General features: G+C 41.8%; 1 protein-coding gene across 1 annotated transcript; it reads right to left on the minus strand.

The window, feature by feature from the left end:
• Positions 1-1,013: 1,013 nt before the first annotated feature.
• CERS5 (ceramide synthase 5) lies at positions 1,014-26,627 on the minus strand. Its single transcript, XM_020966079.2, is given in 11 exon segments — positions 1,014-1,904; positions 4,036-4,139; positions 4,142-4,191; positions 4,556-4,662; positions 4,771-4,899; positions 5,929-6,021; positions 6,535-6,585; positions 7,393-7,450; positions 8,144-8,274; positions 8,681-8,786; positions 26,370-26,627. Coding segments are annotated over 11 exon segments (1,179 nt in total). The 5' UTR covers positions 26,567-26,627; the 3' UTR covers positions 1,014-1,751.
• Positions 26,628-26,806: the final 179 nt, after the last annotated feature.

Consider the following 26,806-nt stretch of genomic DNA (forward strand, 5'->3'; position numbering starts at 1 on the left):
TAATTTTAATCCGCATCAGTATCAGTCAGAATTACCTGCTGGTAATTATACACCAATACTTGGTTACTGAAATTTAGATCCAAATCTCAGAAACATTTTGGTAAGATCAGTGCCTAAAGATAACATTCTTCAAGTTATCATTCATCAACGTGGTTATGCTTTTGATTGAGGCAGGTCACATCCACTCATAAAGTAGCAGATGGTCTTCACAAGTTGCTGTGGCCAAAAAATCCATCATCCTGCAGCAGACCTGATGCTCCTTCTCTGAATTTAGCCAGGCTGGTCCTTAAACAACAGGCCTTCTGATGTTTCATTGTAGCATGAAGGTGGGACCCCAGGTCACTCTTCAAGCTTTGATACGTCCTATCAAGCTGGAAAAGCCTGCAAGAATTGGCATAGTAATTCTGGGAGACTGAATGGCAGGAAATTCTTGGGAAAGCTTCACCATTTGGAATGGAGGTGTTTCTCTCATTGGCTCTTTAGAGTTTTTCAGATGGGGGGAACCTTAGAAATAATTAACTCTGACCCAGTGTCATGTAGAACATTGGATTGGAATCAGGAGACCTTGGTTCTAGTCCAAGCTCTGCTTCTAACCTTAAATAAGTCACTTCACTGCTCTGGCCCTCAGTTTCTCTCTCTATAAAATGAATAATTTAGGCTAAGTGATCATTAAAGCCCCTTTAGCAGTCTGTGAGTCTGTGGTTATGTGACTTGTCCCATGTCACAGATGCTCACTTGAGCATACCATGTGGCCTTTTCTTCAGATACAACAGTGTGAACTTAAGAAATCATCTGGTCAGAATGACTCACCTACTTGACTCTTAAAATGTCATATGGTAGTCACTTGTTTAGGAAGAATTACATCTTTCTTTTACCAAGCAACTCCTAGTTATAACTCAGATGTATTTTCCCTTAATGTTCTGTGAAGAGCTAGACCTCTTAAGACCCTCAGTTCCAATCTATGGATCCAGTGAGCCAGGTAGGAACAATCACTTTAATAGCTAGGACAGTAGAGGAGGGCTGAAGCACTTTTAATCACAGAAAAGAGTAAACAATGGTATAAAATGGTAGCAGCTCCCCCAGTGGCTGCTGCCTTCCCCCAACATCAGCCCACCCCCAAGTACCATTGAGTAATGAGCAGGATATCAGCAGCTGCTGGTGCTGCTGGGGGAAAGGGAGAAGAGGGAGGCTGGTAGAGAAAGAGTCCAGCTAAGGGCCACGGTAAACCCCAGCCATCCATCCAGAGTTCTTCTGTCCCAGTGTAATCCAAGCATCACATGCTGCCTCCTGGTTCTGTTGCAGGAAATGGGTTGAGACTGGCTGCTCTATTCAGAGAGTCCAAGGGACCAGAGCCATAAGCAACATTAAGGTGGGAATGGTGATCCAGGGCCAAGTCAGCGTGCTCTAGGAATGCAGAACTTGGAAGTTGAGGATGAAGGGGCAAGGCATAGCTCAGAAGTCCAGTCCAGAATTGTGCCCCAACCCACCAAAATCACACATGTACGTATACACACAAACATACGCACGCTCACACACAGAGCAAATAACATTACTGACAAAGAAGTTATTAAATACAAAACGGCAGAGTTTTTTAAAAAGTGAAAATGTTTGCTTCTTTTTTTCTCCTCAGTGCCTGGTGGGTCCCCATGGCCACACAAGAGTGGGGCTATGGGTAGGGAAACAGACATAGGGAGCAGATTGCCAGTGACCCTCAAAGTTCATGTGTCCTGGAGTCACAATGTCAGCCCACCCTACTCTTCTGCCCAGCAGTTGTTTCTCATGTGGCCATTGACTTGGTTGGCACCATTGCTGGAACTGCCATCATGGGGACACTTCCTGTTGCCAGCAGGCACATCTTCCTCTTCTGAGCTGCTTTCTACGTCACTTCGGTCATCCTTTGATACCTAGGTAGGCAGGAGCCAAAGAAAGAATAGTGAGAACAGAGTTGCAACTAAAACCATGATCTCTGCCAAGCAGTCTCTGATCTCTTAACCAACACTCTCAATTCTGGCTCTCAGAGTTGTAGGATGTATGCTGTCAAACTGAATTTCCTCAGCATTTCTGTAGGCTTTTCAAGGTACAAAGGGAGCCTAGGTTGGGAATAGACTCCTTCAGGCCAACTTTGATCTGTCTCAGCATCTCTTCCCAGGAAAACAACTAAATTCTTATATAGTAGGAATTGGGAAAGTTGAGGAAAATATAGTCTTCCCTTTATTTTCCTCAACTCCAAGGGTAGGAAACCTCCACTTCAAAAACACAGGTCTCACATAAGTAGTAATGTGAAGCCACTGAAGACCTTCCTAATCCCACCCTTCATCCCTGAATCCCTGAATCCCCTAGTACTTGTGGGCACTATTTCAGTCCCTCAAGTACTGACCCCAGTCCGGGCAGTTTCCAAGAGATCTTGCCGTCCTTGACCTCAGAACTAGCCTACCTTCCCCAATCCATGTTTTTGGGCAGGACCACAATACAAAATATAATAGAAATTAACTTAGGATTACTGCAACCTAAATCACCTCCTGGCTCTTCCATTTACTAACTCTGGGCTTCAGTGTCACTTAATATAACCCTTAGGCAAGTCACTTGATTTAGGGTAATCCTCAGTTTCTTCATCTGTAATGAGGATAATACTCAGATTACTTATCTCTCAGGTTCACTGTGAGGAAAGCACTTTGTAAACCTTTAAATACTAATGTAAATATGAGCTCTGATTATAAATAATCAGTATACTGAATCTCAGAGTATAAAGTAGGGGTTGTGTTGATTTCAAGCTTTTGCAACTTGAGGAAGTCTTATGACCTATAGAAATTTTTGAATCTGGTTTGGATGTCCAAACCTAACAACTGTTTTTCATCAGGAAATCTCCACCAGGGGGCAGACTGACCCCAGAATGGGTACAGGAAGGTAAAACTGCTCAACTCCTTTCAGTCAGGTTCAGGGAAGGAGCATGATAGATAGCTTCAGTTCTATTCAGCAGTGGCCCCTTCCCAAATAACTCCACAAAGTCAGGAGTAAGGACAAGCCCTTAGAAGACAAGAGAAGGATAAAGGGGAAAAGAAAATACACACATAAAGAAACATAATCTACTGAACAGCAGCAGCAGCAGAGCACTTACATGCAAGAGATGAAACTGTCCAGCTCCCACCTGGCACAGAGAAAAGGAAGGAGGTGAAAAAAGAGTTGAGAATATAGAGTCGGGGTCTAATCCTTCCTGGCTAGGTCACCTGGTCAGGAGAGAGAAGCCAGAGAGAAGAAAGGCATTGAATAGATGCAGCAAGATGGAGAGACACTAAGCAAGTTCTAGAACCAGCGGCAGCAGCCATGAGGGACATCAACACAAGAGACTGCAGGACATGGCTGCATGAGCTCATTCTCAAGTTCTAGATATGGCTCCTTCCTCTAGCAGAACCTACCACCCATAAGTGACAGCATAGGATTGGGAAATCAAAATGCTTAATCTGGAACCCTATTGACTATTTCAGAACTTAAAGATTTAACTCAGGGGCCTCTTTCAAAGCTCCTTTCTTTCTGCTTGAATATATTCAAGCAGGAGAGCCAGGTGCTGAGGAGATTTCTCTGCCAGCCCTCTCTCCCAGGGGCTTCGAGGACCTTTTCCTAGGATGTAAGGAGTCACCTGTCTAACCAGTTATCTTTCTGGGTTACTTCAAAGCACTGCAGTCAGTCACCCTAGGACATCAAAGACGTTTACATCATTCATTCCACAAAATAGGGGAAGGAACAAGAAGCCTAGATAAGGCCAGCCCAAGAAAATCTGAAGAACCTCAGATATTCCTGACCTACATCATCTTCAGTGCACTGAAATGGATCTTTGTTCCCCTTGGCCTTAATTTTACTTTGAGGAAGTAAAATATTTGGAGTTAATGGAGAAAGTGAGAAGCCATAGACTCCCTGCCTCACTTGCAGAACTAGCTCATTAAATACCATGGAAAAAGGAGGAGAGAGGGGGACTTCTCTACTAAGTAGCCCTAATCTTCCCAGCCAGACCAGGAGGTAGGAATCAGCCTTGGCCCTCACCTTTCCTCGAACCAGAGCCTTGCAAGCAATTTGAGCAATCAGGTAGGACCAGACGATGTGTAGAACCTGTAGGACCAGGAGAAGGCCATTGAAGAGCCACCAGAGGAATAAGGTCCGATGATCTCCCAACTCTCAAACAAGGTTGTGTTCAGGACCCTAAAGAGGGGATGCCAAGAGTCAGATCATGGGAGATGGCAACAAAATTGAAAACCTTAGGAATCGGGACCTGTCTTTTTTTTTTTCATTCTTTCTATTCGGTGAAATTGCTTCCCAAAGGGATGTTTCTGTTGTCTAAGAATGATGGTCAGGGGCACCAAATGAGCTGGGGACTCTGGGGCCTGGGCCCCTGACTCTAAGCATACTGCTTAAGGCAGCTGAAGTACATACACACACTCAGATTTAGCAAGGTATACGGGTTTCTTAAGAGTAGGGTTCCCAAATTCTATCCCTTAAGCTGCCAACAAGACACCACTGCCCCACAGTTAGGAATGTTTGGAATACTAACTACCCAGGCACTCACCAGAATGGATAGATACCAAGACGAGTGATCACAAAAATGACACTGAACACCACAAACAACGTGTCACAAAGCCGCTGATACTTGGCATAGTTGGCCAATTTGGCTGCCTGGGGAAGAGGAAAAAAAAGGTGAGTGGGAGAGAGAAGCAGATCTTCTATCAGAATTGGTGGGAAATGGAAAAGGAAATATGAAGAGGGAGGAGACTGGGGTCTCACCTCGAGCAGGAAGTCTGAAGAATCATGTAGACACATGACCAGTGTTCCCACTCGCACCATGTTGTTGATGTAGGAGAAGGTGATGAGCCCAATGGTGGCCAAGTGATGCACAAACATGATCAGGAAATCCTAGGAAGGCATGGTTGAGTGAGGCAAGGTCCAGGGCTGGGTGAGATGCCCTCAACCAAGGCTTCAAGTAGGACTAGTCGATTCCACGTCCCATATAGTTTTCTTCCATGACCATCCCCTCCCGGAAAGGGTTCCCTTCTGCCTGCATTTGGGCCATGGCAAGGTGCAACCTACCCCATGCTTAGATCAAAAGTCTGTTAGCATGAGGGACATTTCATCTTTTATGCCTAAGACTCTAAGGATGGTTACTAAGCTAGTTCTGGGTTCATCCATTTCTCACCAAGTTAGCAGAACTACACATCCATTGTATTAGAAAGGCATAAAGAACATTAATTACATCTGGTTCTTCTCTTCTGGAGAAGGTTTAAGTCCTTGGTTCCATCTCTTCTACCAACTAGCTCAAAGTTCCACAGCTTAATGCAGTGAAAAAGTGCACTAGACTTGGGAATCAGAACTGGGTTGTTCTAGGCTCTGCCATTAATTCCTTATCTGTAAAATAAGCTTTCGCCAGATGATTTATAACTTTTATTTCTAACATCTCTTATTTTATGGTTCTCTCTAGGCCTGCTTCCTCATCTGGAAAAAATTAGGGGTTTGAACTGGATGATCTCTAAGACTACAAATGGTTCTAACAATTGTATTTTGTATAGAGAACAGGATGCACAAAACAGTGATCACAATTGCAGGTAGAATTTTCACCCATACAGTAGGCCTGAATCCTTACCATGTCTCTTTGTTCTCTCTCATTTAAGTTCTGCCAGGTACTAACTAGTCTTTTAGCCCAGATTATCTAGCACTCACTGATCTGTCCCATGTGTCTAAAATAGAATGGAGCACATCCATAAATCCTTGTTTCCCAATTCTATACAATAGTCTCTTCCACAAATGACAGTCCCATTAAACCTACTACCTACTCCTTTGTGATCCTGGCCAGAGAAAAGAGAGGGTCCATCAATGGACAGTGAAGGTATTTGCAAGAAAAGAACAGAGGGGGAAAGATAAGAGCTTGTTAGGAGACAATGTTCTTACCTTTCGCTTAATGTCTATAAATTGAGAAAACATAAGAGACCAATAGAAGGCCAGTTCCATGATATAGTAGTAGTAAAGGCCAGATGTGAGAGGCTAAAAAAGGTAAGGAGAACTAGTTAGAAATTAACTAATCAAAGTTTTGCCATATCCCTAACCAACCTTTCCTTTAAAAACAAAAACCTTCTTCTGGGTACTCAGACCAGCCTCCCCTGATTTTGCCTTTCATCCATTTCAGTTCTCTTTAACTGCCAAAAGAGGATGATGCTCACCCTGGGGCAAAGCAACGCTAAGACTACACTCAGAAAACCAGGCACAGTACATGGTATTGATAATTAAGTTCCTTTCTCCACTCTTCTAGTAGCTCTCCTATGTTTCTCTATGAAGTTAATATTGGTCACATGTGATACCAGTTCATCCAAGAGGTCACAGCCATGGGCAAAAAAGAACAAACCTCACTGCAGACACACCATGCTACATCATCAAGTGGACCTGGCTTTCAATCCTGTGATGAATCAAAAGGAAATGTGCCATTGGTTTCACTGTTTGGGCCCCTTCATCTGAGATCCCTGAGGTTTTAGGGTTTTTCTTTGAAGTCTTAGTTCCTACCTGATAGGGGTAATTGTGCCAGCACTGTCGGGTGTCCCAAAACCAGGGTGACTAAGGATTAAAGAACAGAGAACTTTGGTCAGTCTTCAGGAACCCACGTTGGTCCTGAGATCTTCTTAATCTTACATTCCCACTCTTTCTGTATGTGACGGGAGATGTGAAGGGAAGTAAGACAGATAGGACGAAAGATGAGTCATCTGCCAGGTTCCAAGGTTCACAAGAGGTTTGGCAGGTATCTGAATTTATCCATCAAGATAATAAAGTGCCATTCCACCATACAGAGAACATGTTTGAGATAACTCGAGGGAAAGTCAAGGTAGGTAAAACAACAGGGTCTAGCCATAGACCTCCACCTCGATATGGGAAATAGCAGGAGGGAAAAGACTCAATTTGATTCAACTGGCAGATAATACTATGCAAAAAGTCAAAGATGAAAAGTCAGAAGTTGCCCTTTCATGGAACCCTTTAAAGCAAAAGTTCCCAACTTGGGGTCAATAGCTAGATTTCAGGGAGTCTGAGAAGTTAGATGGGAACGAACCGCTAACTGAAGTTAAACACTTTCTTTCTTCTCAATTGATTAAAAAAACATGATTCTGAGAAGGGGTCCCTAAGTTTCACCAGACTGCCCAAATGGTCCATGACCCACAAAAGGTTCAGAACTCCTACTTTTAGAAGTCTTGCAGCATTAAAGTTAGACAGCTTTCTTAGGAAATACAATCTGCATAGCATTTAAACCTGGGCTGAGACCATTATAAGAGGAAAAAAATAATGAGAAAATAGGGCAGAGTTCTAGGGATCTCAACGCTGATCCCTGACCCCCAGGTAATAGAGTACATCAAGTGGCCAGGTCAGACTCACCGACCAGAGAAACCGGATCCCATAGCAGAATATACATAAATAAAAAGTGAACCTCCACCTGTGTAGGGAGAGAGTAGAGATTAAACACAAGTCCAGATAACACAAAGTCTCAGGGAAATCTGGGATAGGGAGGGAGTGGAAAGTCAGACTGTTATCTGTGTCAGGCTACTGATAAAAGCCTAGAATAAAAATTTAGACTAGGGATACATATTACTGTATCAACAAATACAGCTGATCCTCTGGCCTTTGTTTATATCTGTTTCACTAGGTATCATTTACTTTTCTCTCCTCTCCTGAACAGACTCTATAGGTGGGAGGGTGTGGGTAAGGATGGGTGGAGATAGGGATAACGCTTAGTTTTTCCTTTCTATGGCAATGGTTGAAGCACTACTCTGCCCCCGAGGATAATGCCTACTAATTCATTGGCTTCCTTCCAAGATGACAATTTACATCAGAGTTGGCACCATCTAATAGTATTTATGGCTGTGCATAGCCTTAGGATCTCCTCCTACCTAGAACAGGCTAGAGCTACACATATGGCTTAGTACACAGGTGGGCCAAGAGATCAAGGATGACAAGTCTCTACAGTCTTCCATCTTCCCAGGTACTTAGAGATAATACCCAGGGATTCTACACTAGCTCTAATGTGGTAACTCACACCCAGCCATAGGTGTCCCGATACAAAGGGGAAATATCAGCCCAGTCCTACCCACCTCCTCAAACCCCACCTCCCCCCAACCTGCACACCTACATGCTCTCACAGAATTTAGTGAGTGTTGGGGGCTTGTCTTGGTTCCTCCGATGGCGGAACCAGCCTTGGATTTTTCGGACATCCCAATCCAGCTGCTTTGAGAGGCCCTCTAGCCTTTTCCCATCAGGACACTGCAGACATAAGGCCATAATCAGAACACTCCCTTCTTTGACCCTTCCATATCAATGGCCTTACCCTCTAATCATTGCAGTTGAAGAAGGGATCCCCCACTCTATACAACTAAGGATCTTTTTTTTGCTCATTTTTATACTATCCCCTATCAAAAGGAGTTGATCGAGCCATATATAGTTACACTCCCAAGGGAGTATCCTGAAAAGGTTCAGGACAGGATGTAACAGGCACTGGCTCATAGGAACTAAGCCAAAGAAATCACAGCTCTGGAAGCCTGGATCCCTTTGTAGAATCTTCTACGAACCTCTCAGAGTAAGAACCAGACAGATGTCATCTCATCCTATTCTCACCCTTGAAGAAACTCTTCCCCCAAGAGCTGTCTTTTCCCCTTTTCCACTGACTCACCTTTGTGATGGATGTGTACACCTTCTCAAGGATGGCATTAGGCTGTGCCTGGTGGGGAACACTCTCCTGGATGCCAAGATGAATTGCACATGGCTTAGCAATAAACCTGCAGTGAGCAAGCCAAAGGCCAATTCTAAATATAATTATTTGTTTCAGCAAGGAAAGAACTTGATTGGAATAGGATGTGATGGACAAGGTCTAGCAATGTGCTAAGAGCCAAAACTTTTGGATTTCATTTCAGAATCTACTATTAATTGACTAGATTATGATTATTACCTCCATCCAAAAGGGGTTGTAATACTACCGTACACTGCCCTGATCAGAATCCATCTGGAGTACTGTGTTCAATTCTGAGTACTCACTTTAGTAGAGACAATGACAAATCAGAGCACAACCAGAGAAGGACAACCAGGACAGTAGAAAAACAAGGTTATATGTGGACTGGTTGAAAGAATAAGGGATGTCTAAGTGGAGAGAAATGGTGACATATAAGGTATGACTTCAGCCTTCAAATACTTGAAGGCTATCATCTAGAAGGATTAGACTAATTCTGCTTGGTCCCAGAGGGAAGAATTAGAATGACTTTAAGGAAACATCAGGGAAGCTGATTTTATAGCTCAGTATAAGAAAGTGTTTTCTAGACCCGGAATCATTTAAAAATGAAATACCATTTCTCTAGAGGTGGAGATTTCTTCATCATTAGGAGCTTTCAAGTAGAGGCTGGATGATTATCTGTCAGGGGCAACATTATAAAGGAGATTCATGCTTCAGGTAGGAGACTGGGCAGCAAACAAGAAGTCCTCATGCAAAAGGTAAATTTGAGCTCACAGGTATCCCAGAAACTTGGTAAGATGAAACCCATGACTGGACTGTGGCTTTGGACAAGTATATCTTACTCAAAAGAAACAAAATAGGTAAAGGAAGAAGGAGGTGGAAGTATATTAAGAAGCTTTACTTATGAGGGGAACCAGGAACGTGAGGTGGGAAGCATGATAGAGAGAAAAAACATGGGTGACTGTCCATGGAGGTAAAAACAAATAATTTTGTCACTGGACTATACTCCAGACTACTTGGTGGGAAAAAGAAAATTTAAATGAGTAATTTGAGAAACAGATCACCAGTCTGGCAATAATGTGGGACTTCAGTTATCCAGATAGCTACTGAAGCTCTCTTCTCTGCTAAAAGCTAAGCAGATAGTAGTTTTTTGATTTGCCTTAGTGATAATCTCATCTTTCAAATGGTGGAGAAACCAACAAAGAGAGATTCCATTCTGGATCTAATTCTCACTAATATGGAAGAACTGAACTGGTTGCTTGTGGTGGAAATGATGGGAACCTTGGGGGCAGGGGGGGAGGTGACCTCTCTATCCTAGATTTTGTAATAAAGAAGGAAAAGAAATCTGGGCAGAATTTAACACACACCTTAAATTTTGGGAAAGCAGATTTCAAAGGTTGATAAATCTAGGTAAAGAGATGGTTGGTAGGCAATGCAAAGATCTAAGACATCTCCAAAGGTCTCATGATGGAGAATGCCGTCCACATCCAGAGAAGGAACTGTGGAGTTTGCAGGTCGAAGCATACTGTTTGCTCTTTTTTTTCCCCTTCTGTTTTGTTTTGTTTCTTCTTCTTGTGGTTCCTCCTATTGGTTCTGGTTCTTCTCTGCAACATTACTAATGTGAAAATATGTTTAGTGGGAATGTATATATAGAGCCCATATCGGATTGCACGCCATCTTGGAGAGAGGAGTGGGGAGAAAATTTGAAACTCAAGAGTTTATGGAAGTAGTTGTTGAAAACTAAAAATAAATAAATTTTTCAAAAAAAGAGATGGTTGGTAAATATTTAGAAAGGAAAGCAGTGATTACAGAGAGCCAACATAGCTCTGTTAAAAACAGGTCTGGCCTCATTTTTTTTTGAAAGGACTACTAAACTTATAGATGAGAGAGATGATGACAATACAGTTTACCCAGATTTGGCAAAGCTTTTAACAAAGCATTTCATACTATAGAGAAGATGAAGAGATATAGGTTAGTCAAAAATACAAGCAGATAGAATCAAAATCGATTGGATGGCCAGACTCCAAGGTTGTTAATGGTTCAATGCCAACATGGCTGGAGGTCTCAATACCGAACTCCAGGAATCTGTGCTTGGTTATATGCTGCTTAACATTTTTATCATTGATACAGATGAAGTCATAAATGGTACATAGATTAAATTTGCAGATGGCACAAAGAAAGGGATAGTTAAAAGACTAGATAACAACGTGTTAGGCTCTTGAAAGACTAGAACACTAGGCTGAATATAATAAGATGAAATTCTATGGGGGTAAATGTAAAATCTTGCACTTAGGTTAAAAAAATTAATTTCACAAGATGAGGGAGGCACAGATGGCAATGGCTATTCTGAAGAAGATTTGGGGGATTTTAGTAGACTGTAATCTCAAATACCAATCAATAATGTGATGTGGTAACCACAAAAGCTAAAGTGATCTTGATATGTATTTAAAAGGAAGATGGAGAATGAGGAGGTGATTGTCCTAGTGTATTTTGCCCTCATGAGACCACATTTAGAGTCATGTTCAGTTTGGGGCACCATGATTTAAGAAGGACATTGCTAAACTGGAGAGTATCCAGAAGGCAGGCAATAGAATGTTGAAAGGCTCTGAGTCCACATCACATAAGGAAAGGTTGAAAAAACTAACTAGGCATACTGAACCTACAGAAGAGAAGTCTGGGGAGGGGACCAATATGATAGCTGTCTTTGAAGGGCTATCATGTGGGGAGGGACTAGACTCGTTCTGTTTTGCCCTAGAACTTAAAACGAGGAGTACTGAGTGAAAGATGCAAAGAAGACCATTTAAGCTTGATGTCAGAACAGACTTCCTAATGATTATAGCTGTCCTAAAGTGGAATGGGCTACCTTGGGCAGAAGTGAGTTCCCCCAGGAAGTCTTCATGAAGAAGCTGAACACCTATTGGATATGTTATGATGGGGATTCTTTTTGTGTATGGATTGAACTAGATTAAATGAATGGCTGCTGAGGTCCCTTCCAACTCTCAAATTTTGTAATTCTGTAATTACTTCTGAGATTCATTCCTGCTCAAAGAGCTTATGATGCCATAATTAATTGACCCACTTTGTGGGACATGTACCTTTCCAACATTTTTTCCTGGTTCCTGTGATACACACACACATCCCTTCCCAACAAATATAAAGTTCTGATGGGAGAGAAAATGATACTTACTAGGCTCTCCTGACAAAAATTATTTCCATAAAGACTGCAGGAGTACAAGCTTAACTTTAATTACTGGCAAAATTCTTCAATTGCTAGGCACCATTCTAAAGATAGAACATGCGTGGATTTCACCAAGGCATTTGATAAAGTCTCTCATGATATCCTGGTGGATAATAAAAAAAAAATAAGCATCTCTAGTACAGTTCAAAGGATTCACAAGTGATTGAAAATCAAGGGGTAATAATTAATGGATCTCTATCAAACCTGAAGCTGTGTGCCTGAGCACTTGGCCTTATACTGTTCAGTATTTTTCTCAATGACTTGGATGACATGCTTATCAAACTTGTAGACAGATAACACAGAATTTAAGAGGGATGGTTAACACAGTGGATAGAGAATTAGCGATAAAGATCACAAAGGGCCAAAGCAATTATTTGAATCCAGTGCAATGTAAAGTCCTTTATTTGGATTCAAAGAAATCAAGTATGCACAAGTATGAAATTTGTGAGGTGTGAAAAAGGTCTGAGAGTTTCTTATAAGCTCTGCTTTAATAAAAACCCTGTATTCAGAATTAAAGCTGTGATATTATTGGAGTAGTAGTCCTACTATACCCGTATAGTCAGGAGATAATCTGGAATCCTGCATTTAGTTGTGGGTACCACATTTTAGGAAATACAGTAGAAAACTGGAAAGTATCTCAGAAGGATGACCAAGTATTGAGAGGCCTAAACACCAAGCCATACAGAACTGGACAAGAGATATTTATTTAATGTGGAAAAGACAACAGAGGGTGGACAATGTACTAGCAAAATTCAAGAATTTAAAAGGTTATCATTTGGAAGAGTATTAGAATTGTTTTCTTTGATGCCACCATACTATAGCAATAATAGGAGAAATGCACAGAAGATACAGAGAGGAAGATCTGGCTCAACAGAAAGAAAAAAAAATTTCTACTAATTAAAATTATCCCAAAATGGTATGGCCTGCCTTAGGAGGTATTGAGCACTTGTCAGAAATGGTGAAGTGGAGGTGACCTCTGACACACCTTCTACTCTAAGTTGCCTTAAGTCTATGCAAAGGCAGAAGCAGTGAATCCGAGTACAATTCAATTAAATTCAGTAAGAGGCATTCAGTAGAGGCCTACATCTTTTCCTTCAGTAAGGACTATAAGAGAAGAGAAGAATCTAGCACGATAAGTACTGCTGAACAAGGACAGGGTAAGGGGTGTAGTCTGGTGAGGGAGAATGCTAGATTGGGAGCCACAAGGTTGAGATTCTACTCATTTTGTTAATAAAAATCTTTGTGAACCTTGGGCAAGCCAATTTGCCTCTTTGAGCTTCATTTACTTCATCTGTAAAAAAAGGAGATGGGCCCAAATTATCTTTGAGGTGCCTTCTAGTTCTAAATCTAGAATCCTATGATTGGAGGGCTCCCTGAGGTGTTTTTAGATATATAATAGGTCATGTCTCTTCTTTCCTAGGTTCCTTTCAGCACTCACATTTTAAAAATTTAGGGTGAAGAGGCTGGAGGGCCTGTATTTTTAGTCTGAAAGGCCTAAAATCTAGTCTTGCACGTTATAATTGCTTAATGAATATATGTTGAATTTAAAGTCCTTGTGGCTCTTAAAAGGAAAAATCTCTTCCCCGTTAACTTAGGGTAGTTTAAATCAGTGTTGTAGTGGAATGTACTATGCTCTGGTGAAACCATACCTGGAATATTTTGTTCAGTTCTCAGCATCTTTTTTTTTTAAAAAGGCATTTGGGGTTAAGTGACTTGCCCAGAGTCACACAGCTAGTAAGTGTCAAGTGTTTGGACTGAGGCCAGATTTGAACTCAGGTCCTCCTGACTTCAAGGCCGGTGCTGTATCCACTGTGCCACCTAGCTGCCCCCTCAGCATCACAGTTTACAAAGAGCTTGAGGAGATCAAAATGGGGAAGAAGCTTTGAAGTTATGTTGTATGAAGTTTGGTTAAATGAACTAAGGATTTTTAACTTAGAGAAGAGGAGACCTAGAAGTGTGATGGTAGATATGGTTCAAGTACCTGAGGCCTATCATAAGCCTCACAGAAAGACAAAGGCAAGGCCCAATGAGTAGATTTGTTGCAAACCTTGAAATATTAGCTAATGATTGTATGAAGCTATATCATTAGCAAGTTATTTAAAAACTTGGTTTTTAATGCCAAAAAATGAGGTGTGTCCCCTATAAAAACTCTCAAATTGGCATGATTAAAAAACTCAGAAACAGAATTTTCTAACCTGATTAAAAATATTCCAAATGACAAGTTTTTTAACCCATCTGTGAAAAGTATAAAAATTCAACACCTTCTAATTAATTTGCAAGATCAAGCAGTTATTATGAATTACGTAGCAAGGGGCAGCTAGGTGGCCCGGTAGATAGAGTCAGGAGGACCTGAGTTCAAATCCAGCCTCAGACACTTGACACTTACTAGCTGTGTGACCCTGGGCAAGCCACTTACACCCTGCCTCCCATTGCCTTGCCAAAAAATAAAATAAAATAAATAAATTATGTAGCAGGCATTATGCTAAGTGTTGGGAATATAAAGAAAAAGCAAAAATCAATGTCAGGTAAGATAAAAACTTACCAGCGAAATTTCAACAAAAACCTTGTAATTCTGGTGGATTAGGACTAAACAAAATGATTATCACTATTTAGTAAATGCTGCCAGCAGTGCACTTCCTCTATTTGGATCTATGTATCCCTGCAAAATATCTTTTCCAAGTATGACAGTCATTAAAAGCAAGAACCAAAATAAGATAAACTTAAAAGCACAGGCCTTCCAGTCATAGTATCACAGTGTTAAACCAAGATTTCAAAAAACAATGACTCATTATTCAATCATATAGCTCTCACTTTTTAGTTAAAGTCAAAAAGTGTTGGTCCCTATAAGAATGAGCCTAGGAGGCAGAAAGACTAGAATTTCAGTCCTGCCTCTGGCACTTACATGGTAGGTAACCCCAGGCAAATCACCCTCTCAATGTTCCAACCTCTCAATAGTAGAAAGAGTCCTGGCCTGCACTAAGAAAAAGGTCTTCACTTGGAACTCCAATGATGAATAAATCCACAGGTGTGGGGGGGTTTTTAATCAATACTTAAATATAATTTAATCTTCATCTCATTTCTATTTGTATTTTGTGTATGTTTTATAATGTAGGTAATATAGTAGTACAGTAGTATATGGATATAATTTATAAATATACACATGTAAGTAGCCAAGAATTGGAAATTGAGAGGATGCCCATTAATTGGGGAATGGCTGAACAAGCTGTGGTATATGAATGTAATGGAATACTGTTGTGCTACAAGAAATGATGAGCAGGCAGACTTTAGATAAACCTGGAAAGACTTGTATGGTCTGATGCTGAGTGAAGTGAGCAGAACCAGGAGAACGTTGTACACAATAACAGCCATGGTTGTGCGATGACTAACGCTGATAGACTTAGCCCTTCTCAGCAATGCAGGGATCTAAGACATCTCCAAGAGTCTCCTGATGGAAAATGCTATCCACATCCAAAGAAAGAATTATGGAGTTTGAATGCAGATCGAAGCATACTGTTTGCTCTTTTTTTTCCTTCTGTTTTATTTTGTTTTCTCTTTCTTGTGGTTCTTCCTATTGGTTCTAATTCTTCCTTACGACATGACTAATGTGAAAATATGTTTAATAGGAATGTATATGTAAAGCCTATATCAGATTGCATGCTGTCTTGGGGAGGGAGAGGGAGAAAAATTTTAAACTCAAAAGCTTATGGAAGTCATTGTTGATACATCAAAATAAATTAATAAAAAATTTTAAAAAAATAAATACACATGTATTGGTGGTATGCTCAAACTTTTTTAAGATGGGATGACTGCACAATCAAAAACGTTTGAAGCTCATTGGTTTGAATTACTGACATACATCTTCCATTTACGAGACTTTGGCATCATCTAATCTAACCCCCTGTCGATAATAACAGCTTACATTTATATCCTAGCTACAGAGAACTGCCATTTATGAATCTTGTTTGAGCCTTACAACAAGCCTGAGCTAGCAGAATCATCTTTCCTTAGAAGGTTGAGAGTTGCAGTGACGTGCCCAAAGTCTCACTGACAGTCAAACGGCAGAGGCCCGGCTCAGGATCACAGAGTGTTAGCACTGGAAGGAACTTTTAAGGACACCTAGTCCTTTCATTATATAGATAAAGAAGCTGAGCCTCGGGGAGTACACTGTTTTGCCCATGGTCAACTAATGAATTAGTAGCAAAGCTGGGACTTGAATCTAGTTCCAAAGCTAAAAATCCACTGCATTTTCCATTACAATCCTGACATAGAATCTTCTACAGCTTCCAACAGGTGTGTATCCACCTACTGTTTGAATACTTGTAGTGACAGGGAACTTACTTCTTTTCAAGACAGCTCATTCCATGTTCGAGAAGTTCTGATTTGTAGAAAGTGCTAAAGTGCTCTGTACGAGGTACATAATAAATATTTCTTCATTTCAAATTTACTGTGATTTTTACTAGGATGGCATAGTGGGATAGTATATAGAGCCAGAAAGATTTATACTAGCTATGTGACTCTAGGGGCAGCTAGGAGGCGTGGGTGGATAGAGCTCCGGGCCTGGAATCAGAATGACCATCTTCCTGAGTTCAAATCTGGCCTAGCTGTGTGACCCTGAGCAAATCACTTAACCCTGTTTACCTCAGTTTCATCATCTGTCAAATGAGCTCAAGAAGGAAATGGCAAATCACTCCAGTATCTCTGCCAAGAAAATCCCAAATGAAGTTCCAAAGCGTCCAACAGGACTGAAAACTACTGAACATGTGACTCTGGGCAAATCATTTAACCCCTGGTAACTCTCTAAGACTATAAGTAGAACTGATACCAACCCCTTAGCCAATTAAACTGCAGAACTAGTTGCTTACTTCCTAAAAAACAAACCAAAAAAGCGCCTTAAAATATAAGAATCTCCCTTAGGCAGCATCCAGAGATTCAGAGATCAATCACACCCAAATGTCATACCCAAGAAAAGGTCTTGCAGCAACTTTTCAGGACTAGTTAAAGCCAATATTGACTTTTTTCTGACCTGAAAGATCCTCTCTAGAACCAGAACATGATATGGTGGGAGGGTGGTGGGGTATGGACAGAAATTAGAAACTTGATGCAGTCCCCTTTATCTACATTTGAGTTTAGCCTTAACTGACTGCTCTTTACTTACCACCAGTGTGACCTCAGACAAGGGAAGCAGAGTGATATATAGTGAAAGGACCACCACAAACGCCACCACTGCCATAGCATCTGCCACTAGGTGACTTAGGCAAGTTACTTAACTTTATTAGGCCTTAATTTTCTCATCTATAAAATGGAGTTGAGACTAGATGGCTTCTGAGGTATCTTCTATGATCTTATGGTTTCTAAAGGTAGGCAGGTTTCAGGATAAGGCGGCACATACCTCCACATTACAGGAAGAGGAGATAGCACATTTATAACGTTGTTCCTAAGGAACTAAATGCCCCATTTTGTTTAATGTAATTTTCACAGAACCAACTAATGAGGTTAAATGTTAAATGGATTATAATTTTAAGATATTAAGTTTATATTTATTGATAAAATATTCTGCATATCATTATTCTTCAGCGTATTACATCCAAACCCCAGAGTAAAGTGGTATAACAATATCACCCAACATTTATATAACGCTTTAAGATGTACAAAAATATACATTTCCTTATTTGATCCTTACAACAATCCTGTGAACTAAGGACTATTATCACTCCCATTTATTATCATCTTCATCTATAAAATGAGAGGGTAGGGCTGGATTATCTCTTTGATTCTTTCCAGACCTAAATCTGTAATTCTACGCTTTTACATAAGCGCAAACAAGTTAAGTGAAGTTGTAAAACATCTCTGATCACAGCTACTAGATGTCAGTATTAAGATTTAAGCCCAGTTATCTCCTGGAGAGGTAGACTCCAAAGTCCAGCCCTGCTTCTATTACATCCTGCTGACTCAGTGAAAAGAACATTGCGTTTAAAGTGAAGAAAGACCTGGGTTCAAATTCTAGCTCTGCCACTAACTAGCTATGTGACAAAGTGGTTATTAAAACAGGTATAGTATTGGAGCAGAACACCTGTTTTTGAATGTCTCATTCATCATTTAGGTAATGGATCCTGAACACACAAATAATATTGCTCGAAAGAAGGCAGGGGTCAAGGTAGATGAGGGTAACCCTGATGCCCTCAGCTGACTTGTGAAAGAGGCTGAGGAATGGAGGGACCACATCAACTACTGGCTTTCCACAACAGGCACATGGGGAACTGACAAGCCTCTGATTATGGACTGGTGGCAAATACCTCAAAATACCTCAGTGGCAAATTTAAGGTCTATTAAAATGTCTTTTCATTTTGATGGGCTAAGGATAGAGATTTTGGGGGGTAAATTACTCTTCTAGAGAATCTCAGTCTGACACAAATGTGAAATGTTCAGAGTGGACTTCAAGAATTAAGTGTCTCTCAGTGAATACCTCTGATGTTTTACTTGTACAGAGATAATTAAAGCTTCCTTAAAACATGTTGGCTGCTTGGCTATCACAACAGACTGCATTGTGCCAGATTTCACAGGAATAAATGAAATTTAAAAAACTGCCACGGGCAAATTTTTTTGGGGAAAAAAAGCATGTATGTAGATGTGTAAGAAAGCCAAATAGGGCCGACTAATTCCAACTGTTACTATTATTAAGCCAAACTGGCTTGAGGAAGAAAAGATACAATTTTAAAAATACCATTTTGTGTAACTGAACATAAAGCAGTGACTAGTGTAATGAGAGCTTCCAGACAGAGGGCACATGTAAAAAGAACTATGTTGTTATTTTGTCTAGTATGGTGTAAAATCAAGTTAATCTGAAAATTCTGCAAAAACTATAGTATGAGTAAGATGGAAAGTAGTGTTGGGCCTTTGGTGTAGACCCAATCAGGTAAGCCACTTCACCTCTGTAGGCCTCATCAGTAAAATGAAAAGACCAAATCCACAATTTCTAAGGGCCCTTCCTCTGATCTTTTCTTATATAATTGTTTTCTCTTCCCCACTTAAACTGTAAGATTAAGTCCTGACTACATTCAAGGGATCCCACAAGGTACTCAAAGTCAAAAATGAAAACCAGCTTCTGTCTTTAAGAAACTTACAATCTAATGAGTTAAGGTGAGGTTCAACATGTGTACACGATCACATAAATTCAATGCGATAGAAGAGGAGCCAACAACACGGCTGGGGCTGGGGGTCAGGGTGAGACTAATAAAAAAGGTAGGTCTTGAAAGAAGAGTATGATTTCGATGGGCAGAAACATGAAAGAAGTGTATTCCCAACATGGAGAGTGGCTTGGGAATACAGAGAAGAAAAGGGCTGGACAAAACTGGAAAACAGGAGTCCACCTTGGATGGAATGTAGAATGCACAAGTGGGAATAAGATGGAATAAGAGTGGAAAGGTAGATGGTAACCCATCAGATTCATGGAAGGATTGAAATACCAGGTTAGAGAGTTTATGTTTTCTTCTACAGGCAATAGACCTCTAAAGTTGTTGTTTTTAGCAGAACAACAGGATCTCATGTTCCTTCTATGTTCCCCTGGGCTGTACATAGTCAGTACTCCAAAAACAATGACTGTGCTTTAAGAACAAAGGATAAAGCAAATAGCAGCCCACTTCTTCACTCCTGGAGGATAGTTTGGCCCCACCACTGAACATTCTCCAGAATGAGGAGTTGAGTATTTTTTGCCTGAGGAAATTCAGAACCTTGACAGAACAGGAAGGCTCTGAGTCTCACCTTTTTGTGTAACTTTATCCCTGAAGATCCTAGAGTGTTTCCATTCTTCACCCTGGGCCCTAGACTCTAAGGCAAGGGGGAGAGGAGATAGGAGAGGGGAAGAGAAAGAAGACATTTCTCCAACAATTCATCTCTGTACTCTCAAAAACAAGAAACTTCTAGAAGACAGTGAGGTACAATAGAAAACTAGAGTTAGGTCACAACTCTGGATACTAGTGCCAGCTCAATTATTTTGTAGCTGAGGAAATGAGATAAAATTCAGAGGTGATAAGTGGCTTGCACACAATAGCACAGGTAATGCAGTCAGCAAAAGAGCCAGGTCAAGTACTTGGGTCTCTAGACTTCTAGGCCTTAATTCTATTCATTATGCCACGGCCTAATGATTCACAAGTCCTGCTTTCTCCTTCTGGGTTTCCAGGCCTCCCTCATTGCCCAAGGTTGGGGGCACCCAGATAGCCCTTTCCCAGATAATGTACCTAGGTTACTTCCCTGTAATAAACTAGAATTTAATTTGTAACAGTGAATACCTGAAGTGAAATTAGTGAATCCCTTGGAAAGCAGCTGACTTGACTAAAAATTCCTCAGGTGGACAAATCTTTAAAAAAAAAAAAGGGGGGGTTAGGTATTCAATTCTATTAAATATCTGTGTGGAAGACACAGTGCTAGGTCCTAAAGATACAAAGCCATGGTGCAGCCCCTACCTCTGTTTGCAACCCCAAGAGATAGGCCAAAGAACCACACAGAGTAGTGGAAAGTAAACAGGATAGGTGCAGAATTAGATACACATTTTCCAACGTGGCCAATTCATTGAAAGTGTTTAAAACAAAGGACAGTAGTCTAGGGTGGGGGAGGGTTAAGGTGGAGGGAGTTAGTCAAACGGTACCAAAAAAAAAGGTTAGAAGGTGACACAAACACACAAAGCAATTTTGTTATTACTCTGCTAAATTTAAAAAACACAATCCTCTTTTGCCTTTATCATACAGTATTTGTTGATGATGGAAGTTTATAATGCAGCTAGGTGGCACAATGGCTATACAGTGCCAGGCTTTGAGACAGAAGACTTGTCTTCCTAAATTCAAATCTGACACTTAGTAGCTATGTGATCCTGGGCAAGTCATTTAGGCTGTTTGCTTCAGTTTCCTCAACAATAAAATGAGCTGGAGAAGGAAATGGCAAACCACTCCAGGATCTTTGCCGAGAAAACCCCAAATGGGGTCATGAAGAGTCAGACACGACTAAAACCAACAAAGTTGTAATAAAAAAAGACAATAAAAAGCGCAATCAGGAAAAACATAGGTTGAATACCAGCTTTCTGGGTACATAACCTTTAGTTTCTTCATCTGTAAAATAGAGATAACTCTTGCACTAACCACTTCTCATGGAAATTATGAGCAAAGTGCTTAGTAAATTTTAAAGCATTACATAAATATTATTATTGTAATCTAATGGGAAGAAAGACCTCTGTTATTGAAGGAACAGAGAATGAGGGATTAGAAGCTCTTACTTAAGAGCCATGAATTTGTTCAGTAATTTCTGGAAAGCAATTTGAAACTACGCTCAAAACTATAAATATCCTTTGATCCAGCAATACTACTACTAGGTGTCCCAAAAGTCAAAGACCAAGGGAAAGGACATTTATGTATAAAAATGTTTACAGCACCATGTTTTGTGGTAGCAAAGACCTGGAAAAAAAGTGGGTATCCATCAATTGGGCAATAGCTAAATGAATTATGGCATATGAACATAATAGAATATTACTGTGCCATGAGGAATTAAAAATAAAGAATTCAGAGAAATTTGGGCAGACTTATAGTTTGAACTGATGCAGAATGTAATAAGCAATACTAAGAGATAATTTACATGACCACAAGAGCATAAAAGAAAAAAACTATGAGACACTTCAGAACTTCAATCAAAGCAGTGACCAGTGATGAAGCTTGCCTCATGTTCACTTTCAGACACAGTCAATGTGTTGATTTGTTTTGTGTGACAATATGTATCTCTGGAAAAGAGGGCTTCTATTTGAAGAAAGAGAAGACAGTGAGTTAGTGGAAGTGTCAGAGATGTAACAAAATTTTTATGGCACATCAATGAAAAAAAGAATAAATAGTTCAGGAAAGGGCAAAAACAAATGAGGAAATTTTTATCACTCTTTTGTTTAATATGCACTTTTAAAAACAAACTGTAAGTGACAAAAGTTTACATTTTCATAAGCAATCCTGTTGCTTATTTGCATTTGTTGATGTTTAAGTTCATAATAAAAAAGACAATGAGGATGTTTGTGCTCATTAATTGTCAAGTATGTAATTAAAAAAAGAAAAAATTCATTTACTGGATGTCTTTCTTAATCTCACCACTAAACCAACAGCTCCTAATAGAGTGAGGAGACCCTGTCTTTCTGCAACAGGAAGTAGCTGAGAGATTGCACTTGATACACTTCTTGAATCTGCTTTCTCTCGCTGATTGAATGCATTGTCTCTATGGAGAGAGCCTGAAACCTAATCTCCTGCATGACATCATTCAGACTACCTGTAGAGCCTTTATACTCACTGCACAGAAAAGATGAGAAAAAGTTCTCTTGCAAAGGGTGAAGAATATTTTTTTTTAACCGTTTGGAGCCAATTAATGAGCTGGGCCTCCCAGATAAGGGCTGCCTGTGTGACTGCCTCCTCCAATCTTGCTTGGCTGGATAAGCAAACTTGATTTAGCTATGTAATTTACAACTCAAAAATGCCAGCCCAACAGAACAACTTCAGCAATGCAAGCAGGCTTCAGGCCCTGCTCATCAACAGCCACTCCCCTGCATCTCTCCTCAGCGTGGGTGACCCACTAAGGGTGAGTCCAGAGTCCAGCTGTATTGTACGGAGCCTGAAAGATACATTTTTTGGGAAGGAGAAAGACACTGGGCTTGTCAGGAGGAGAGGGGAAAAAGTACTTCCTCCACTGAAGGGGAGAACAGAGAGAAAACTAGGTTACAGTAGTCAGCAAGACTAATGAGAAAAAGGTCTGAAAAACAGGCAGCAGAAAGGATTCTGAGTCCCCCCACCCAGCTGGCTGGGGTCGGTCCCTGAGGAGTACCCATGAAGACACTTCTCCTCAGGCTTCCCAGGGAGGCTGCTTTGGGACAACGGAGAAGGAACAGGAAGAATATACAGCGATAGTTGCAACATAATCTCATGTGCCATTCACAAAGCAATTTCCCTCTAGTATCACAAAAGCCTCTCTGCTCCACAGTATTCATAATAAATGCAGAATGTCTGACAGCAGCATGGAGTCTTGAACTCTCATATAACACCCAAATTGACTCTCTCTAGATGACATCTAGCAGGGAAACTGAGGCTGAAACAACTCCACCTTGAATTCAGATCTGAGTCAGGTCAATGAAAATGCCAGGGAGGAAAGAAAGAGAAATCAAAGAGAGGATGACAACTGTTTACTCTTCTCTAAATTTCCTCTAGAAAATGGTCTGTTGTCCAAGTTTGAATCTCGACTCCATCACTTATTTGCCCGTGTAACCTTGAACAAACCTCTGAGTTTCGTCTTGGTTTTCTTATCTGTAAAATAGGAATATTTTTACTTCTATTAACTTGTTGAGCTTTGTGAGGAGAACCCTTCCTAAATCATAAAAACTATTTAAATGTAAACTATTACAAGAGTGGAGGAAGGAAGAAAGGGGGGGGAAGGGAGAGAGAAGAGAGAGAGAGAGAGAGAGAGAGAGAGAGAGAGAGAGAGAGAGAGAGAGAGAAAAGAAAGAAAATGCTTGTCTCGGGTATAAATGTCACCAGGAAGTTGAACACCCCAGATTACAAAGGAAGGATTTCTCCCCTCCGAATAAGACCACATATCCTAGCTTCAGTGCTACTACCCAGGGCACCAAAGAGACAAGGGTGAAAGCCCATGCCCTCTTCATTCATTCAAACAAAAATGTGAGTGCCTACTAGGCAAAAGACATCATGCTCTGTCACAAAATATTAGAGCTAGAATGAGACCTGGGAAGCCATACAGCAAGTCAGTAACAGAACTGGGATTTAACCAGCTCAAGCTCAGTTTGGATCTTGCCCTTTCCTTCTGTCCCTTTGAGAGAAAAGCTGCTCATCAGTTTAACACTTCACTTCCAGGCAGCTGCACGTTCAAATGACACCCAAAGATCAGGCTCTTCTTCTCTCTGGCCCCCCAAGGAAAGAGTAGTTTCTATCATTTCTGCGTGGGAAAGGAGGCCATCAAGAGACTTAAGTCATCCAAGTGTGCAGTCCTATAATTTGTAGAGCAGGTCTCAATGTGGAAAGGAACTTCAAGTCTTTTATTGGACCTGAGAGTCTCAGCACCAAACAAGGCCAAGAGTCCAAATCCTCACTAGCCAGGGAGTACCCCAGTAGTTAGTATCCTTCAGTCTCATATTTCATTCCTTTAAACACCTGTACATTATTAAAACTATTCATTTCACAATGAGCAGCTTAGTGCCCACAGCCCCATAGAAATGCTCAGAAAGAATCTTTTAGCCAAAGGTAAAGAATTTTAGTACCTGTGGTTCAAATAATGTAGCATTTACAGTCATCTAGAACAGTGGTGTCAAACATACTTCAGCACAGCTCAAACGACATTAAAATGTCATTGGGAAATATATGACAAAATAAAAATACAATAGAAGATAATGTTAATATGTGGTTTTCAAAGTCAATGTGCAGCTCATAGAGATACTTATATGTATAGTTTAGTGGCCCCCTCTTTCACAATGCTGATCTAGAGCCTTGCAAATTCAGATGGATGTTTATAGGATTACGAGTAATTATATGAATAAATTCAAAAAGCATTTACTAAGCGTTTACTATATGCAAAGCACTGTGCTGAGGATATAAATAGCAAGACAGTCCCTGCTGTCAAGGAGCTTTTTTTTTTTGGCAATGCCGTTAAATGATTTGCCCAGGGTCACACTAATAAGTATCTGAGGCCAATTTGAACTCAGGTTCTCCTGACTTGGGGTAGAGTGGAGGGGTGGAGGTAGGGGGCTCCTTCCATCTTACTTTCCAATAGAAAAAGACAAACACATAGGAGGTTTATAATCAAGAACTTACTTCTCACCAATGACACCAGGAAATCTCCCTCCTCCCCCACAACATACATAATCATCATATAAAAGCAGATACCTCTTCCCTACTGGAGCCTACTTTTTCCTGCTTTGTATACCAAGAACACCAGACTAAGCTGCACAACCCCCTTTCAATTTGTACATCTGGATTCTCCCCTTTCTTTGGTTTCAGTTAACCTTTTGTAGGCTTCCAAGTTTGTTTTTTTGCCTCAAGGCACAGTAGTGGAGTCTAGGTTACCTCAGAGAATCCCAAGTGGCCCAAAGGTCCACTTTAGGAAATAGTGCCTACCTATTACAACTGAAGGTGTTTAAATTTTAAAGCAAACAACAAAACTACCTTCTGGAGGTCTAGGAGAAGACAACAGATCTTCTGGCTTCCTTTTTTTAACTTATTTTCACTAAAAGCAACTTCACTGCAGCACTGTGATGGGTACTCAAATTCTTTCCACTTTCCCTACTCAAATGTAAGTTCTTTGATGGAAACATGTTTTATACATCTTTATATTTCTCCTAGCTCTTACTACGTTGTATAACGTCTACTTATTTATGCTAAATCAATGTTTTATAAATGAGCTGGCATAGCACTTCACAAAGGCTCACACTAGTGACAAATAACCATTACCAAAGGACATACCACGATAGGAAGGACATTTATTTATTCAGTAGTTCAAGTAAACATCCAAGTCTTCAGAGAGCAACTGGGTAGAGTTTCTCCTACCAGATACACACATTTCCCCTTCCCAGAGGAGGTACCGATCTATTCCTAAGTGCTGCAAATATCTGACCAAGATAAAAGGGAACAATAAGTTACCCCCTGGGCTGGAGTCGACAGATGACGTGTAATGAGCCCTGGGACTCTGTCCCTGCAACTTTCAAGGAATGAGGGTGGCATTTGGATATATCTCTTGTCCATTTTCCTGAGCAAATGTTTGCAGCACTTGGGGTGCACTGCCCTTCAGACCAACCAACCCCAACCCACAGAAAGCTAGGATGAAGGGTCCAAGAAGAAAGTGATGAGGTTGGACCAAGTCTATGCACTAAGCCTGCAGATTACAATGTCAACTCCAAGTTCACTCGAACGTCGAGGTGCCGTGACCTCTCAGGACCCACCCACCCCGACCCCGGCCGCGGAGAGCCCCCTCCCAACCCCTGCCCGCTTTCCCCATCCTCTCACCCCTCAGGCTGTCAAGGAGAGCTCTGGGGCTCGGGGCCCCCTTCCTCACTGAGGCCGGGGTGGCCTCGGCCTCCATCACAGCCCAGGAGGTCCAGCCGGAGTCCTCACGCTCCTCAAGCCCACCCCGGAGCCGCTTCTCCCAAACCAGCCTCCCCAGAGAACCACGTGCGGGCTCCTAGAGGCCTACGAGCCCCCGGGTCCCCGGGCCGCTTCCGCAGTCCGCTCCCGGGCAGCGCCCGCTCCTTCCTGCACAGCGGCGGCCCGTGCTTCGCTCCCTCGGGGCCCCCAGAGTGGCCCCGCTAGGCTCCGGCCACCAGCCCCCGGCCCTCCCGCCAAACGGCCCCCTCCCCTTCCGTCCCCGGCGGGCGCCGCCTCTCACCGCTCGAAGAGGAGCCGCACGGAGAAGATGCCGGCCGCCAGCGGGAACGCGGAGAGGACGTGGCGGGCCCGCGGGAAGCTGCCGATGCCGGGCCTCTCCAGGTCGGCCCAGTTCACGTTCTGGGGCAGCCAGAAGCTCTCGCTCCACAGCCAGTCCCACAGCAGGCCCAAGGCCCCCGCCACCGCCGCTGTCGCCATCTTTCCCCGCCCCGCGGCCGCCGCCGCCGCCAGAGCCAACCGAACTAGCGGGGAGGCGGCCACCGGGCGGAGCCCGGCCAAGAAGCCACCCCCTTCCGGCCCTGGCCCTCCCCAAGGGCCGGGCGCTCCCCTGGGCCGTGCCTCCGGCTCCGCTCCGCCCCGGCCTGGCTCGGAGCCTCCTGCGGCTCTGGCCCCGCCCCTCGCGGACTTTCTCTCCAGTCCTGATGCTTGACCACGCCC

This window comes from Phascolarctos cinereus, unplaced genomic scaffold, assembly GCF_003287225.1.
Source record: "Phascolarctos cinereus isolate Bilbo 61053 unplaced genomic scaffold, phaCin_HiC Scaffold_1;HRSCAF=81, whole genome shotgun sequence".
In the NCBI taxonomy this organism is placed as follows: Eukaryota; Metazoa; Chordata; class Mammalia; order Diprotodontia; family Phascolarctidae; genus Phascolarctos; species Phascolarctos cinereus.